Consider the following 19761-nt stretch of genomic DNA (forward strand, 5'->3'; position numbering starts at 1 on the left):
ATCTAAAGGGATGAGGAGGAAGGACAGTCTTAAGGGCTATACATTAACCTAAAGCAATGCCTTGTTGCATCCATTCTAAGAAATCAATGATTGTAAGACACGCCTCAAAGCCAGAGATGTTATAAGAAAACACAGTATAGAATCAATGAAATAACGGACCAGCATAAGAAGTCGGTGCTAAAACCATTAATAACCCACCACGGCACACTGCTAACCTCTCTTGTGATAGACTAAATGAAAAGAGAACAGATGGCACGTCCCTCATGCAATCGGTCAGCTCTGATGACCAACACAACTGGAAAATGGAGGACTCAGCGTCACAGGACCCAGTCAAAAAGTATTACTTAAGTCACGTGTGGGTTAATAGTTTTTGAAAACTCACAATATATTTAGCATTAAAATTATGTCGAGTATAATTCATCTTGTTTGCGTGATTCCTAAGGCCCTGTAGAATTCTTCAGAATCTGAGATTCGTCTTATCAACAGTAATTATTAATTATAACAGTAACTCCCATCAATTAAGAACCAAGTCCCAAACATTGTATTTGGATACTTTTTAATGTATCAATTACTTTGCTATTCATAATTCCATGAGTGAATGACATGCTGCCTGTTCCAGAGAGAAGAAAGCACAGAGCTGAACAGGTTTGCCTGAAGTCACAAAGCTAATAAAGTGGCAAAATCCAGATTGGAATTCCATCTCATATACTGCCTGTTCTCGCCTCTACCCCACAGTACCTCTTCAATAGTACTATATCTCATTTCTCAAACTGTATCTGGAAATGTGAATATTTTGCTTTTAGCTAGCGTGTTGGGGAGGAGAAAAAATCAGACAGCAGAACTTAACCAACATTTTACTTTTACATCAAAGGCAAGGACACCATCTAGTGGCCCACTCTTTGCCACCAATACAGTCAAAGAAAGTAGGAGGGAAGGGAACGGTTTTCACTCTTCTGCTTTCCTCCATTGGCTTTACACTCCCCTGCAACAAGCTGCATGTCTCTACATTAACTCTTCTAGTCAAGTGGTAACATTAAGGACTGAACAGGGTTTTGAATGAAACAGATCCAAGTTCAATCCCAGATCCACTATTTACTAACTATAACTTTGGAAAGTTACTAAAAGTAGCTTCAGTCTCAGCCTCCTCACATGTAAAACAAGTAACACCATTTATGTGGCAGGATTACCGTGGGCATACATGTGAAAATCATCCAGCACAATGTCTAATCATAAGACCTTCCTCAGTAACTATTGGTTCCTTTCTCTATTATCTTTTTATGTAGCCTAATACCACACGGTTGTTGGCTTTTTTTTTAAAGAAAACATATCATACAACTAGCTCATGTGTTTAAGATAACTTCATAGTTCCTTTGTATGTAAACTATAGTAAAGGCCAATTCTCCAACACTTACTCATTATTTTACAAATACATAAAATCAACAATAAGCATTTTTTCAAGTACCTACTTACCCTGTACCAGGCACTGGTGACAGTGGATGGGGAACTCACTAACAAGTAGGAAAATCAGACAAGTTCAAATGTAATGTACTTTCTTGGCTGTAAGTGCCAAAGGCCACAGCCTAAGGCAGAGCGGGGTGGGGGAGTGGGTCAGGAATGCTCCAGAGAAGAGGCAAACTTTCAAAAGTCCCTTAGAAGATGAGCACACAGAAAATTCCTGACAGAGAAAAAAATGTCAACTAGAAACACTGAGTGGAACACTATATAAAATATATGAGTGTACATTATTCTGTACACCTGAAACTGATACAAATAATATTAAATGTAAACTGTAACTAAAAAATAAAAATATCCCAAGAGCAATGAGGAATGATGAAACACAATAAGGGAACATGAAGGAGTTGGAAGATGGGATGGGACGGGATGGGATGGATGGAGAAGCAGGAAGAGATCTGTGCCAGGGGGTCAATGACAGCTCACTAAGCTCTTCAGACTCTAGATGACAGATGCTTATCAATCACCATCACTGTGATCATCACCCCCCACAACAGTTCTGTATTAGTTTCGTACTATGCACCAAACCCTATGCATAAGTAACTGCCAAGCCTTACAACAACCCTGGGTGGAGGACAGACTATTCCATGATGTGGACTCTCAACTTAGCCCCAGCTAGATCCCAGCCAGGACAGACTGCTTCCCGTAAATCCCCTTGGAGACTGACTGTCTGAGCAGCTCCTCCCCTACGCTGCATGGTGTGCTAGCTCATGCTGGTTCCTGGAACAGGCCACTGCATCTAAGCACGTCCGCCTTATCTGGGTGGATCATACCCCAGCACCTCTATCCATTTGCCTTGTTCTATAGAATTCTTTAGCACCTGCCATATAGAATGGAGGGTATCCATGCTGTCTTGTGGGGGCCCAAGACACACCTCCTATCTAAATTCCCTTAATAAACTCTTTTTTTTTTAAAGATTTTATTTATTTATTTATCTTTAGAGGGGAAGGAGAGAGGGAGAGAAACATCAATGTATGGTTGCCTTTCGTGCATCCCCTGCTGGGAGTTGGCCTGCAGGGAACTGGCCTGCAACCCAGGCATGTGCCCTGACTGGGAATCGAACCGAGATCCTCTGGTTCGCAGGCCCGTGCTCAATCCACTGAGCTACACCAGCCAGGGCTAAATTCCCTTAATAAACTCTTGATGTAATGCTGGAGTTGTCAGCCTCTTTCTTTGGTCTCTCCAGAAGTTTTCCCAACACACTGCAAATTATATAATGTTACCTTCATAAGAGTAAGAAAATGTGCCCATAGGCACAGAGTTAGTAATAGGTAGAGCTGAATGAGATTGAGCCCCAGGTCTTTCCTATTCTGTTGTGTTGGCCAAAACATTTCTCCAGTTTATTCCCTACAATGGCTCTAGTAGTGCTTAGTTGTCTTTAACTTCATTCAAAACAATTTTGTTAGATTGTATGGTGACAGCTATCATATCAGTGTGCACTTTAAAAAAAACACCAAAATTGGTTAATTTTTGTATAGCCATCTGAATACTGAAGATGGACGAAAATAACATTTTTGGCATATTATTGCTTTATCATTTCAAGAAAGGTAAAAGTGCAACTGAGAGGCAAAAAATTTGTGCAGTATTTGGAGGTGTTGTGACTGACTGAATGTGTCAAAAGTGGTTTACAAAGTTTCTTGGTACTACTTACGTTTTGATAAAATAATTTTTTGCTATGGGGCTGTCTCATGCATTGGAAACATTGCATTCACTCACACACAAATTTTTTTCAATAAATACTACAAATGTATATTTTCTCTTCCTTATGATTGTCTTAATATTTTCTTTTCTCTAGCTTTCTTTACTGTAAAAATAAAGTATATAATACATATCATATGCAAAGTATGTGTTAATGGACTATTTATGTTATGGATAAGGCTTCTGGTCAACAGTAGTTAAATGTCAGTGAAGTCAAAAGTAATATGCAGATTTTCAACTGCATAGAATGTGGGGCCCAGCACCCCTAACCCCTGCATTGTTTATGGGTCAACTGTACCTCAGAAGCTCTTAACACACACATACAACACACACATACAGATAACTAATTAACAGCTTCCAGCTATGTACCAGGTGTCCAATCCTTAAAAAAATTCTACAAGGGTATTATACTACTTCCTTTAAAGAAAACTCAAGCTCAGGAAGCTTACAGATAACTTCCCTCTTCCAGTCAACCAAGCAAAAACCAAGAATAAGGTTCAAACACAAGTACACCTGGTTCATCTCTGACATGCTGTGTGGCAGGGAGAACTCTGCCCCTTCCCCCATGACCCCTGCCCCTGTATAATCTCCTCCCCTTTGTGTGTGGGTGGATACTGTGAATGATAACATAGCCCCGAAGTGATTACGTCACAGGATGAGTAATCAATGGATTAATTACATGGCAAAAGGAAGACTGCCTGTTAACCTAACCTAATCACATGAGGCCTTTTATTTATCTCTTATGTTTTATCAGGAATTTAAATTTTATTTTAAATTACAGTTTACATTCAATATTATTGATATTAGCTTCAGTGTACAGTATATTAGACAACCAAACACTTTACAAAGTGATCCTTCCCCTGATATTTCCAGTACCCAACTGGCACCATCCCGTTACTACAATATTACTAACTATACTCCCTATACTGTACTTTACATCCCTCTATTTTGTAACTACCAATTTGTACTTCTTAATCCTTTCACCTTTTTCACCCAGTCCCCCAAATCCCCTTCCCTCTGGCAACCACCAGACTGCTCTTTGTGTCTATGAGTCTGTTTCAAGTTGGTTTGTTCATTTATTTTATTCTTTAGATTCCACATGTAAGGGAAATCATATGGTAGTTGTACTCTTCTGACTGTTCATCCATACCGTCACAAATGGCCGAGTAACATCCCACTGTACATGTACCACAGCTTTTTTATCCACTCATCTATTAATGGGCACTTGGGTTGCTTCCACATCTGGCTACTGTACATAATGCTGCAATGAACACAGGGGTGCATATATTCTTTCAAATTAGTGTTTTAGGTTTCTTTGATATATATCCAGAAGTGGAGATGCTGGGTCATAAGGTAGTTCCATTATTAATTTTTTTGAGGAACCTCCACATTGTTTTCCATAGTAGCTATGCCAAACTGCATATCCACCAACAGTGCACACGGGTTCCCTTTTCCCTACATCACACGAGGTCTTTTAAATAAAAGATGTTTTCTGCAGCTGGTAGTAGAATGGGAAGTCAGAGAGATTCAAAACACTAGAAGGATTTGATGTGGTGTGCTGACTTGAAGACAGAGGGGCTGTGTGACAAGGAGTATGCACAGCCTCTAGAAGCTGAGAGCCAATCTCAGCTGACAGCCAGCAAGAACACAAGGAACTGTTGAGGACCTCAGTCCTCAACAAGGAACTGAACTCTGCCAACAACCTGAATGACCTCAGAAGTGGACTCTGCCTTGGATTCTTCCCCAGAGCCTCTGGATGAGAGCCCAGGCTGGTGGATGATACCTTGATTTCAGCTTTGTGAGACCTTAAGTAGAAAACCCTTCATAGGTGGCTAATCTATAGAACTGTAAGATAATAAATGAGTGTGGGTTTTTAAATTGTGGTAAAATACACATAACACTCAAGTTACTATTTAAATGTGTTCAAGCGTTCAGTTTAGTAGTGTTATGTACATTCGCATTGTGTATGGCCATCCATCTCCAGAACTTTTTAATCTTCTCAAACTGAACCTCTGTGACCATTAAACAAGAACTCCCTAAATCTCGGGGCCTCAACCAGTGGAAACCACCATTATATTTTCTGTCTCCATGAATCTGACAACTCTAGGCACATCATATAAGTAGAATCATACAGTATTTATCTTTTAATGATGGGCTTATTTTACTCATATGTCAGAATTTTCTTCCTTTTTAAGAGTAAATAATATTTCGTTAAATGTATTATATATACTACATTTTGTTTAGTCACCTATCAGATGGACACTGTGGGCTTCCACCTCTAGGCTATTATCAGTAATGCTTCTATGAACAGGGATAGAGGCCGGAAAATGAGTTGTGGAAGTGCAAATACCTATTTGAGTCTCTACTTTAAATTCTTTTAAATATATACAGAATAGGGCAAAGTAGTTTACAGTTGTTTACATGGAAAATAATATAACAATTAACAAATAATAACTGCCACGGATGGTGTGGCTCAGTGGATTGAGTGCTGGCCTGAGAAAGGGTTGCCAGTTAGATTCCCAGTCAGGGCACATGCCTGGGTTGCGGGCCAGGCACCCACAGGCGGGTACACAAGAAGCAATCACACATTGATGCTTCTCTCCCTGTCTTTCTCCCTCCCTTCCCCTCTGTCCAAAAATAAATAAATAAAATCTAAAAATAAATTAAAAATAAATAACATAAGAATAACCTCTGTGTTCTGTGTACTCACAACTGTAAACCTATTTTTGCCCGGCCCTATATATATAAATGAGTGTTAAGTCAATTCATTATCTTGAAATCTGAGTAAGCAAAAAGAAATAGTGAAGCTTGCATCTTATCTGTCTGAATGATATCTACCACCAGGCAACCAAATAATAGATGAAGTGGCTCCTTATATAATTATCTTTAATATAAAATATCGTAATATTGTAACCCTCAAATTAATGTACTGAGCACCAATAGCTGCTAATATCAATGAAGAGTGAAAACCAGACACTATGTGCCTCCTGATAAAAGAACACACCACCACCTATACAGCCTTGCCAAAAGGGTCGAATCTGAGTCCAATCTGGTATCTGGATCCTGTTGCCAATTTGCAGGAAAAGCAGAGACAGAGGAACATAGTAAATTATAATCAGTAAAATCTGAACTATGAAAAACCTCTAAAGAACAAAGGGTCTAGATTCTTCAATAGATAAATTACAAACAAAAGATTTGAAGTTTTTTTTAATGAGCAAGATAAAAACGTAGAATCGAGGAATTCAAATCCAAGACACGATCACTAGAACAGAAGAGCAGCAACTTTAGGGAGGGTACTGTGGTCAGAACGGGGCACATACAGAGGCTTCCAGGGCAGGTGGCAGAACTGTAGTTCTCAACCTGGGTAGTAGACACAGAGGCTAATAATTAATTAAGCTGTATTTAAAAGAAAATAACACTGCATTAAATGCAACCATGAGATAGTGGCCCAAATCTAGGTTTAAGTCAACTGAAGAGCTATCTCAATACAGCTTTGCCAAAATCTCAGTATTGAGCTTACCTCAAGCCAAGAAAGCAGTTAATACCAGACTGAGGGATGACTGAGGTCAATAGCAAGTGCTTAGAAAAGAAATTAAATGAAGAAAACAAAAGGAACGAAAAAAAAAGTAAACATTTTTTTTAATCTTTACGCTATCGTATATACACCATCATCTGCTCAAAACAAGCCTGTCTCATCCCTACCCTGCAACCCCCCATACTTCCTCCTATATCTCAGTGCCAAAATGTGTCTGTTAAAATTTGGTTTCTTTCTCAGAGTTATTAAGTACTATAGTCACATCTTTAAAGGGCGCAGAGAAAAGATCGCAGAAAGAAAGCCACAGAAGCCTAAAGAAGAAGAGGCTATGAGAAGCTGTTTTACCTAGTTATGATAGAGCCGGCCCTTCTTTAGATACGGTGGAGTACTAGAAACTGGGTCCCCAACCCTGCATTCTTTCTTTCTTTTAGCGATTTGGACAGTGGTGGAAACTGAACAAACAGTTAAAAGCAGGACTGTTCAATAAGGTGCCACTAGCCACTGGCTAAAGTGCAGCTAGTCTGAAATGAGATGTGCCGTTAAGTGTAAAGATGCACTGGATTTGGAAGACTTAGTATTTTAAAAGAATGTAAACACCTGGCTGGTGTTGCTCAGTGGATTGAGCACGAGCCTGCGAACCAAAGGGATCGCGGTTCGATTCCCAGTCAGGGCACATGCCTGGGTTGCAGGCCAGTTCCCAGCAGGGGACGCACAAGAGGCAACCATATATCAATATTTCTCTCCCTCTCTCCTTCCCTTCCCCTCTAAACATACGTAAATAAAATCTTTTTAAAAAAGCATGTAAATGGTTCATTAATAATTTTTTTTACTGATTACATGTTGACATAATATTCTGGATATATTGGCTTAAATAAAATATATTATTAAAATTAATTTCACCTATTTCTACTTTTTAAATGTAGCTCCTATAAAAACGTTTAAGTATTATATGTGGCTCGCATTGTATTTCTACTGGATATAAAAGCTACATCAACTAAAAAAAGGCTAAAAGTGGAAATTTGTCAGCATTTTTTCCCTACTGTTTGCTCTACTACCAACACAACAACTCATTTTCCGGCCTCTATCCCTGATCATAAAACAGAGGTTACAAAAATAAAATCAGTTCTATGTGAAGACACGGTACAACATTAAATCATAGGCCAAAAGGACTGAGCTCCAGCCCTGGTTCTGGCACTGACTAGTAGCCACCCTGAAGAAGTAATTCTTTTCTCTCTGAACAGAGTTGTCTGCCTAAAAAAAGCTTAACTAAATTTAGACTTCCATGATTCTGTCAAAACATTTTTTTCTATCAAAATTGGTTTTCATAAAAATGAGTAAATACTCACTCTGAGTCTAACACATCCTCGGCGGGAGCCTCTCATCATTTTGTCCTTGGACTAAAAGAAAAGCAAAAACATTCAATAAATAAAAGATGAACTGGTTTTAGAATCACCTGGGAATTAAGAGACAACATTTACATGTACAGTAATATCCCTTATTCGTCCCCACCCCCCTTTCCCCCAAATCACTTACAGATAGGAATTAGCAGATTTAAAACAAAAATGGTTTACAGTCTATACAAATAAACCTAATCAAATAATTTTATGTATACCTTTAACGTAGCACATATTACACTGCGATTTTCATTCCTCCATCATGGGCCTTAACTCTAGACCAGTGTTTCTCATATTTTAGTACATTTGCGAATTGCCTGCAGGGCTAAGAATTAGCCCTGGCGGTTTAAGAATTGCTCCCAGGTGATTTGGACCCAGGCAGACAGAGGACCACATTTTGAGCTTTAGCTTCATCTATTTGCAATTCCCCAAATGGGTCACTTTTTTTGCCACTAAAATTTCTCACCCAATATTCCTCCAGCTTGGAATATCTTTGGCCCTGATCTTCTGCCTTGCTGTCACTAATCATCACACATGCGCCTCACCTCTGTGTAGTCTGGATTCTTACCCCTGGGCCCCCAGAGTCTTCTGCGGGTCCCCCTGCTGCGGCCTGCACCACCCTGCGCTATAACGTGGTGTTAACCTGTTGGTTAACCTGTCTGTCTCACCACTAAGACTGCACATTCCTTAGGGGGTAGGAATTAAGTCTGACTTATGCATGCTTCAGAACAGTGTCTGCAACACATTAGGGGCTCAAAAAATATTTACTGATGAAATGTTGCTTAGCCTTTATGTCTCTGCTACTAGGCAGAGCCAAGCAAAGGCTATGTTCTGCACAATAAGACCTATGTTAATATTCACTAAAAATTCTGAAAAATAAATTAATTGTGCACAATAAAATAAAATGAAACCTTAAATAAACAAAGATTTCAAAATATTTAATACCTAAACAACTGGTATTTTTCTGCACTCCCCTATGTAAAAAAGAAGTAAAAAAAGTCAATATTACAGTTATATTTTTAAAAATTGTCCCACTTTAAACCATAGATGTCCTACATGCAAAGTACTGAGCCACAGGCAAAATTCCAGCTGAAAGATAACTAAGTTCTAGGGATTTAATGCACCGTGGTGACTAGGGTTAACAACACTGTATTGTATACTTGGAAAGTTGCTGAAACAGTAGATCTTAAAAGTTCTTACCACACACAAAAAAGATAACTATGTGAGGTGATGGATGTGTTAGCTAACCTTACTGCGGTAATCATTTCACAATACATGTATATGTACCATATTTTGCTGTGTATATTGCACACTTTTTGCCCAGACTTTTGAGGGAAAAATAAAGACATGCATTACACACAAGTATATGGATTACATACAATGTGTACAAGAATCCTGTGTGCGATGCACACAAAAACATGGGTGCACATTACACACAGGAGTACATTATGCACGGCAAAATACAGTATATCAAATCAGTGTGTTATACACCTTAAATTTACACAATCTTACATGTCAGTTATATCTCAATAAAGCTGGAAAAAATAAAACAGTATTTCTTGGGGATATTTGCAGGTCTGTACATAAAGTGTACATGTGCACTTTACGTACAGACCTGCAAATAAAGTGTACATGGAGATCTGTCTTACCCTTTTCATTGACTGTAGTACGTTCTATGGTTTTCATCTGCTGTGCCACAAGAATGTTTAAGACATGCCACACCTGACTATTTTGTCAGGGACACTGACCTCTTTTCCCTTAAGAGTGTCAAATAAAAAAATGACAACAGCCAACACAATAGAATAGCCATCTAGTATGCTAGAATAACTGAATATCCACATGCGAAACAGTAAAAATAATAAAGAATATAAAATGTAAAAAGATAAATATGACCCTTACCTCACACCATATATCAAAATTAACTCAAAACGGATCAAAGATCTAAATGTAAGAACTATATAAAATTCTTAGAAGAAAACACAGATATAAAACTTTGGGACCATAGATTAAGCAATGGTTTACCAAATATGTCACCAATAGCAGAAGCAATAAAGAAAAAAGATAAATCAGACATAATCTGATTTGAAATTTTTGTGCTTCACAGGACACCAAAAAGAAAACCCACAAAAAGAGATAAAATATTTGCAAGACATGTACCTTATAAAGGACTTGTATCTGGAATATATTACAAAATTCTTCCAACTCAACAATAAAAAAACACAACACAATTTTAAAATGCTCAAAGGGTCTGAATAGACATTTCTCCAAAGAAGATATGAAAATGGCCAAAAAGCACATGAAAATGTGCTTAACATCAACAGCCACAAGGGAAACACAAATCGAAATCAAGTTTTACTAGTTCACACCTAGGATGCCTATAATCAAAAGGACAGACAGACAATAGCAAATACTGGCAAGCAGGCAGAGAAATTGGAATCCTCACACCTCTAGTAAGAATGTAAAACAGTGCAGCTGCTTTGGAAACAGTCTGGCAATTTCTCAAAAGATTAAAGAGTTACCACACGACTCAGCAATTCTACTCCTAGACATGCATCCAGGAGTAATGAAAACATACATCCACACCAAAACTTGGGTACACATATGTTCATGGGAGCATCAGTCATAAAAGCCAAAAAGTGGAAACAACTCATATGCCTAAGGATCGAACGCTTTTTACCGTTTAACCTAAATCACTTGTGCATGTCTAGCTTTGACTGGGATTATGTCATGATTTGAAAATCTAGCCCTGGCTGGGTATCTGTGTTAGTTAGACCATACCTCAAGGTTGCAAATTCAACCCCCAGTCAGGGCTCAGATAAGAAACAACAAGAACACATAAATAAAGTGGATCAACAAATCAATATTTCTCTCTCCCTTCCTTTCTCTCTAACAAAAAGAAAGAGAACATAATCCTATGACAAGTGCCATTTATAGCAGTGGCATATTTAAGAACTCTAGCCCTAGCTGGTGTGGCTCAGTGGACTGAGCGCCAGCCTGTGAACCAAAGGCTTTCGGGTTCAATTCTCAGTCAGGGTACATGCCTGGGTTGCCGGCCAGGTCCCCATTAAGGAGCACACAAGAGATACAACCACACATTGATGTTTCACTCCCTTCCTCCCTCCCTTTCCCACTGTCTAAAAATAAATAAATAAAATCTTAAAAAACAACAACAACTCTACTTTCTGTCCTTTCACAAATTATTACCATCAACAAAACTGCTAGCAAGAGAAGTAAGAACTGACTGATTAACTGATTAACACACTAAGCAAAGATTGCACACAAGGGATGTGTTTGACAAGCTCTGGATGATTCAACAAAAGCCACTGTTGCTAATATAAGCTCCAACATGTTTTACATAAATCACGGAGATGTACATACTTGCTATTAATTTATTCCACAAAACTTACAAAGCTGTGTAGACAACAATTCCAAAACAGCGTTCTACATCTTGTCCCTAAGCCTCGTTTGAAGGACCTTGGACATTGGTCCATTCACTATGAGAACAATGTGCCACATTGTAGGGCTTGAGGATTTTAACGCTCAATGCTGCCATCAGAGTTTATAAGCTTGCTGTACAGACGAAAGAATGTACTAGAGATATGGCTAGTTAATCATAACAGATGTAAAATGATGAAATGCCCAAAAGATATACATAAGCAAAGCTCGAAAGCATTAGAACAGGAAAAAAATCAAGTCTGAACAGAATATTCAAGGAAAACAAAAGGTGTAAGATGCCCACATACTTCTTCTCACTGATACTAGTTGCCATTTTAGGAGACTTTTGTTTTCAGAGCATTTAGATTAGTAATAAAGTAGCTCTTCTAAAGCTACTCTATTACATTTAGACTATTAATACGTAGTGTGTCAGCTTAGTAAGAATCACATTTGACTATTCATGAACAACTATTTAGAAAAGTATAAATTTGCTTTTGCTTTATGGGGGAGGTGCTGTTANATACGGCTTCTCACTGATACTAGTTGCCATTTTAGGAGACTTTTGTTTTCAGAGCATTTAGATTAGTAATAAAGTAGCTCTTCTAAAGCTACTCTATTACATTTAGACTATTAATACGTAGTGTGTCAGCTTAGTAAGAATCACATTTGACTATTCATGAACAACTATTTAGAAAAGTATAAATTTGCTTTTGCTTTATGGGGGAGGTGCTGTTATCTTTCTGACTACCCCTTTTATATCCTTGCAAGAGAAATACGTATATTTAAGCTCTTCAAAAACCTAAAATGCAGAAATTAGATGGCAGATTTTTGGTCATCTTGTACACATTGCTAAGGACTGCCAAAAAACACTTAAATGTGTTTTGACTATTTGTGGTTTTAAAATGCAAAGTCATTATGAGCCGTCTAGTCAGTATGCAATTGCGGAGAACACATGATTTCTCTAATGATTTTTTTTATGAAGAGTACCTTGAGTAGTCCTGGCAACTTACTAATTCACTGTTTCTAACTTTCTCCTTAAAATGTTACAAAAACAATATAAATCAAGAAAGGGGGTTAAACATTTATGGGTAATGACTAAACAAACCATATTTTGTAATCTCAACTAGTTCTTTATGCAACACCAGCTAGGGCTAGAGTTCTTAAAATGATTAGCCTTTAAAACTTCCCTAGTTGTATCTTTTCCCACTCCCAAGGCGGGAAAAGAGTTACTGATGTAACTCTTTCCTGCATTCCTTAAATCCTGACTCTACCCTCATTTTTTAACTCAGATTTGCTTCCCATCAGTACAATTAAACATACTCCTATTTTAGAAGACCTTTCCCTCAATTCCGTTCCCCTTTTGAATCATCTACAAATGTCTTGAATTTCTTGACTTCTTACCTCCTATTTACTCTTCAAACTACTCCAACCTGCCTTCCACACCCACTTCTCCACAGAAACTGCTCTCACCAAGGGCACCAATGGTGTGCAAACTGATCAATCCAATGGACTTTTTAGATTTTATTTACTTTTAGAGAGAGGGGAAGAGACAGAAAGAGAGGGAGGGATACATCAGTGTGTGGTTGCCTCTCATGCACCCCCCACTGGGGGCCTGGCCCACAACCCAGGCATGTGCCCGGCCTGGGAATCGAACCGGAGACCCTCTGGTTCGCAAGCCAGCACTCAGTCCACTGAGTCACACCAGCCAGGGCCCAGTGTATATTTTTAAGACTTTATCTAGTCAACCCTCTCATAGTATTCAAGCCAACTCATTATTCCCACTTGAGTGCCACATTCTTGTTTTCAAAAAAGTTTTTTTCTTGTATCTCTGGCTGTCCTCTTTCACTTTGCTGATAAGGCATTTTTCTCCGACAATCCCTGTTTGTAGTGATCTAAAATCTGTCCACAAAGTCTTTAATACTCCTTTCAAAAAGCAGAGTCTAATTCCTCTCCCCAGGACCCTGAGCTAAACTTAATAATGCATTTATAGTGAACAGAATAAGGCAGAAGTGATGTTCTCAGACAAGGTGTTAAAAGGTGCCGTGGCTTCCTCCTTGCTCTGGCTTGGACTGCTCCACTCCCTCTGGGTGAAGCTTATGCCCTGTCACGATGATACTTGAGTAGCCCAAAGGAGAGGCTAGCCGGTGACTTAGTAAAGGAACCAGGCCACCTTCCAACAGCCAGCAACGACTGAGGCTTTCCGCCAGCAGCTGTGAGACTGAGTCATCTGGAAAGCAGAACCTCCGGCTCCAGTCAGGCCTTTCAGATGACTCCAACCCTAGCCAATGTCTTCTGCAACTTCCCGAGAGACCCTGAGGCAGAGCCACTTCAGTCACTCCCAAGTTCTGGGCCTCTGAACGTAAGAGATAGCAAATGTTTGCTGTTTTAAGTTGCTAGGTTTTCAGGTAGTAATTTTTTACAAAGCAACAGATAACTAATTCAATGATGTTTCTTAGCATCCTATCCAAAAGTCTCTATTATCCTCATGCTTAACCCCCCTGTGTATGTAAAGCTAGTATTATCTATAACCCAGACATCTTCCTAAGTTCCAAACAACTGACATCTTTACATCAATTCCAACACGACCCAAAGCAACCACCTTTCTCCCCCAACCTATTCTTCCTATCTTCCCTATCAGCATTCATCCGGGTAAAACCCAAAACCTGAATTTCATCAGACTCTTCCTCCCCTTTCCCTCACATTCAATCAATCACTAAGTCCTATAAAAATGATCTCCTGGCCTGACCGGTGTTGCTCAGTGGATTGAGCATGGGCTGTGAACCAAAGGATCGCCAGTCTGATTCCCAGTTGGGGCACATGTCTGGGTTGCAGGCCAGGCCCCCAAATCAGGACACGTAGGAGACAGCCACACATTGATATTTCTCTCCCTCTCATTCTCCTTCCCTTCTCCTCTAAAAAAAAAAAAATAAGTAAAATCTTTTTAAAAATGATCTCCTGATTATTTCTCCTTAACAACAGCATTTAAAGAATATAAATTTTATCCTATTAATCAATTTTTAAATTAGAGAAACATCAATCAGACATAATACACCACTTGATGTGTTACGATGTATTCCACCTATGTAGTATTCTTTCCCAAAAGAATATGTTTACACATACCACAAAGATATTACCAGCAAAATTCAAAACACGTGACCTGGTTTCTTCAACAAATAAATGGCAAAGAAGAGGGAAGGAGGACCTACACATTAAAAGACACCTACTAAAAGGAGGACCTACACATTAAACTTTATGTGTGGCTCTTGTTTGGAAACCTGAATCAAATAAACCAACTGATGAGGGAGAAACGTTTGAAACAATCAATGAAACTAAACACTCACTGGACATTTGACAATATTAACTACTAGTAGTAGTATTTAGTTGTTAATAGTGATATCATAACATTTTTTAAGAGAGACCTTCACTTTTAGTAATACATACTGAAATATTCACAAATGAAATTATATGGAGCCTGGGATCTGCTTTAAAATAACCCACTAGGGAATGAAGGAATTAATAGGAGTATTAATAAAACAAAGATTGGCCATATGTTGATAATTATACAAGCTAGATGACAGGAATTCATTTTAGTGTCCTCTGTTATGTATGTTTGAGATTTCCTATAGTAAAAGTTCCTCCTATCAAAAAGTGTTTACAACATTTAAATTACTATCCTGAAGGTAAAGTCCAAATTACTTAGCATGGTTTACCCAGAAAGCCTTTCATTATATGGCCCCATTTACCCCTCCAATTCATTCCACAACTGCCTACACAGTCCAAGCCCTAGGATGGACAAGTCCTAACTCTTGTCTCCTCCAAAAACATTTCTTCTACCCCAAGCAGTTGAAACTTCTCTCTCTGCTCATATAGCTAACCCTTACTCATCATTAAGGCCACAGCAAACCTGCTTCTTTTAAAAAACCTTTCCTGACTCTTCAAGACTGAGTCAAGTAACCTACCTACATATTCCCCCAAACATACTGAGCTTCTCCTATCACAGCTCATACTGCATCCACTCGCAGAATCCATATACCACAAGGGCATGGATAACTGCAATCCCTATTCCTAACACAGACCCTGGCACACAGTAGGTACTCAATAAACATTTGATAAATTTCCAGAAGGCATGCCCCCTCCACTTTCCAACTCCTCCATATCTAGACCTCCCTCAATTTTTCTTCTTGTCCCATCTTCCTTCATGATCATGACTCACATAAATGGTTGGCTGTTCACATAGCATCCCCAAATTTACCTACTCAGCCCTCTTCCAGCATCTCATCTATTAAAAATTTAACTAACAAATTCTGTGGTATAATCTAACAGACCTTTATCTCAGGTCTGTTATCTGTTAGATTATCAGGCCTGACAGCTCCAAAGATCTTCTGGACTCAATCTCCTATTATTATCTCCCAAACACACTGTTACACTAGAGCTACTCAGAAATTCTCAGTATCCTCTTAAAAACTCTTGTGTTTTCAAGCTTCCTGATTTGTGCACACTTCCCATTGCCTGCAATGCTCTTCTCTTCTACCTCTATCTATTAAGTCTAGGCTCAAATGTCTCTCTGGCCTTTTCCAGGCAATGTTCCCACAGCAGTCTAGTCTTATTTCTATTATTGAATTTATCATATTATTTTGAAATTATGGGTAGGTGTCTGGTCTGCTGGATTGTGAGTTCCTAGACAGAAGGGACTCTCTCTCCTTCATACTTGCACCTCCAACACATAAAGTACAATGCCTATTACAAAGTTGCCCCAATTAAACATTTCCTAAATGAATTAAGTCATATTGTTCCCAATAATTAAGAGGCTGAGCTAGAGCTCAAAAGACGGCCTAAATCTACTTCTCTAACAGAGGTGAGTTTCTCTGTTCCTCTACTAGCAGAGTAATAGTATATTAAGCTCTTTTTCAAAAACTGAAAATGCACATATTTAGAAAACAAACGAAATATAAAGTAAAAAGGTCATCTGTTCCCAGGGGATAGGTTTGGGTTAGGATCTACGCCCAGGTGCAGAGAATAAGATCCAAACTGAGGTAAGCTTTAGGTGAATCTACTCAGTTCATAGCACAATTTCAGTGATCCTAAGCCAACCCTGAGATTATCCCAATATCAATTTTCAGTACAGGCCAACTCTAAAGCAAGACCAATCCAGTTTAGTTAAAGGTTTTCATGGCCACCCTAGAACACACCTGCGACCACAGAGCCGGACCAGAGCCCAAGTGATTTTTGAAAGTAGAGTGACTTGCTATCCACGGTTCTGCTAAAAGGTTGTGCAACTAATTCTGATACTCTCCCTGGAAGATGTAGTTCCAAGTTGTCAGCCATAGGCAAATCATTAAGATGTACCTTCAAATCTTTCAGAATCCTAATGCACTGAAACAGTGTCCAAGTGTACAGAACTCACTGCCAACATTCAATGTGTCTCCTACTTCTTTTTTTTTAAAGATTTTATTTATTTATTTTTAGACAGAGGGGAAGGGAGGAACAGAGGGAAACATCAATGTGTGGTTGCCTCTCACATACCCCTCTCTGGAGACCTGGCCCACAACCCAGGCATGTGCCCTGACCAGGAATCAAACTGACGACCCTTTGGTATATAGGCTAGCACTCAATCCAATGAGCCACAAGAGCCAGGGCTTCTACTTTCTTTTTCAGTGAATATTTATCGTTATATTTGACCTCCTCCAATCAGGGATTGGGTATTTTTTTTATTTCTACAAGAATATTTTTACTTTATAAAATTTCTCTGCTGTTTCTCTGCAAGCAAATACTTTAACATCAAAGAGAAAAGGAAAAGAACTTCTAAATAGCCATTAGTGAGAAATATGATACCTCCTTCTGTTGGCAAGGATGATGTTTTATAGAACCTAAACTTGGAATGGAAACTAAATATTTGGGGCAGAACAGGGAGAGAAATCTATTAATAAAACCTGTATTTAGCCAATAAGACAAGAAGAAATTTGTCAAGGTATTCAGAAACTAAGGCAAGGAGGCAGAAAAACCTACACTAATGGAAGAAAAAACGGAAAAAAGAATATCCTCTTGGGGCTAGAGGCTCCCAAGAACCCCAGTGTGAGGCCTCTATAACATGGCCCTATAAAGCAGACCCACACAAATTCAGGATTTGTAGAGTAACTTAATTCCATAGTGCCAGTCGCTGAGATTACTCTACCTTGAACAGGCTATAAAGGTTCCGTAGGATTTTCTGAGTATCACATCTACTACAACTCTTCATTTATCTGAGCCATGGGATTTTATAACCCGAGTTTTCAGAGTATAATGTTCAATTGCCCCTCTTTCATGGCTACCTAAAGATAATCTTGAACAATATGTTTAAATCTTATCCGGGTTTGGTCTTTTTTCCCCTATAAAAATTATGGAGAAAAGAAGCTGACAGCTGAAGGATGTTTAAAGTTAAACTTTCTATTCCTGCAGGCTTGCCTTTAATAACTCACAGCTTGAACTTTTCTCCTTCCTTAAGTGAAAGTGGAGGTTACTGGAAAAAGTCAGAAAGCTAGGAATGTGGAATCCTGGTTGCACCACTTATTGCTACCTCTTAGATCTTGAGCAAAATACTTCAAAGCCTGGAGGCTCAGATTCCAAAACTGTAAAATGTGAATAAATACCTACTTGCAGATTTATTGTTACTAAAATGAAGGGAACCACTAGATTAGAATATACACTTCAGAGAAGAGGAATGGAGGAATGGTGAATATCTTGGACTCTGCTGATTCTTTCTCACATGCACAAGAGCGTGCACAGTCACTCACACACACCTATCCTAAAGCAATAATAGGCAGTGGGAGCGAGCTCAAAAAGTACTTTTTAAATTAACAAATAAATACATTGTCCCCATTTATCTCATCAACATTTACCCTTCTTCCATAATCACATTTTTTGGTCCTTTGTTTTCCACTATTTTCTAAAGCCTTGAGGGCATTCTTTTGTCCTAAGTGGTTTCCTCCCTATCATTAGCTATTATTAACTACACACCATTCAAGAATACCTTTGGAATTTCTCTTACAACCACCCACCTTTCACTTCTACTGCTATGGGGGTGGAGGGGATAGTCAGAACGTAAGAGTCACAGTAATGGACTTGCACAAGTCCACAGATTCGTATTTAAGGGCAGTCAAGCCTGAACTCAGCCCTCCCTAGAACATAACTTTCAGGAGACACCACACCATCCATTCTTTCCTCGCTAACCAGAGACTGCTGTGTAAGGACACCCTCGGCTCTCAAAAGTTAAGGCGCCGGTTACGCTCGCCTCCCGCTGAATAGAGGAGTGCGCCCCGTGAACGAAACACTCAACTTGGGCAGACCCGAGGGATTTTAGTCATACCCTTTCGTGCTGCTCGAAGGCCGGCCACCTAAGCACCTGGCCAAGCAACACTCTTCAATCCTGGAGGGAAGTTGAGGGGTGCGGCCGTCTACAGGGCCTGGGGCGGGCCGGGGGGAGGACTGTGTCAAGTTCATGACTACGTGGGGAAGCGGCAAGCACCGCGCCGCCACAACTACCGCCCAACCGCAACCCCCCTGGACCCGACCACCGCTTAACAACCCACTGAAAACCAAACGCGGCTCGCCCCCAACCCATAAATCAGACAGCCAGTGCTTGTTCATTGGCTGCACCAGCACCTCCTTCACCCTCATTGGCTATCCCGGACGTAAAACCCTCCTCTCCGAGGGAACCCTCTTCCACGGCGGCACCCCCAGCCTAGCAACCTCAACCCCGCTACAAAAAAGCCCGGCCCCCCTCCACCCAGGAACATCGACCCACGAGGAGCGAGGAGCTTCGCGCCCAAAGGACTCACCGTGTAGTAGGAGAGCAGCCCTGCATTGTAGTCCAGCACGAACCAACGGTACTGCCAGCCCTTCATCACGTTAGTCCATTTGCTCAGCGGCCCCTCCATGATGGACGCCATCTTGAGAGCCGCCAATGACAACAAACGGCCTGACGTCACTCGCCTATAAGGCATTCAGCTTGCGGGGGGCGGGGCCGAGGAGGGGAGGGGCGGGCCCGGCAGGGGCGCGGCCTGCAGTTGCTGCTTCAAATGGATTTTCAGCCCCCAGCTATCGCTCTTGAACACGCTTGCTATTGGCGACTATTGTGTGTAGAACTCCGTGCCTGGGTTTCCTGACAAATACAAGCATGAGTACTGCTATTAAGGTTATTTATCACAAAAA

General features: G+C 39.8%; 1 protein-coding gene across 5 annotated transcripts in view; it reads right to left on the bottom strand.

Moving 5' to 3' along the window:
• Positions 1–19528, bottom strand: part of OSBPL9 (oxysterol binding protein like 9) — a 132905-nt gene extending 113377 nt beyond the window's left edge. For 2 of the 5 annotated variants that reach the window (XM_037043299.1, XM_037043298.1), the window contains exons 1-2: positions 19389–19528; positions 8092–8142 (exon numbers count right to left, since the gene is read on the bottom strand). In XM_037043299.1, the coding sequence (XP_036899194.1) occupies positions 8092–8142; positions 19389–19499 (162 nt within the window). In that variant the 5' untranslated portion in view covers positions 19500–19528. The remainder of the gene's footprint in view (positions 1–8091; positions 8143–19388) is intronic. The other 3 variants (XM_037043297.1, XM_037043296.1, XM_037043301.1) reach the window with 2 other exon arrangements.
• Between the last annotated feature and the right edge of the window lie 233 nt (positions 19529–19761).

The sequence above is a fragment of the Sturnira hondurensis genome, unplaced genomic scaffold (assembly GCF_014824575.4).
Source record: "Sturnira hondurensis isolate 20B ecotype Veracruz unplaced genomic scaffold, ASM1482457v3 Scaffold0004068, whole genome shotgun sequence".
Lineage (NCBI taxonomy): Eukaryota > Metazoa > Chordata > Mammalia > Chiroptera > Phyllostomidae > Sturnira > Sturnira hondurensis.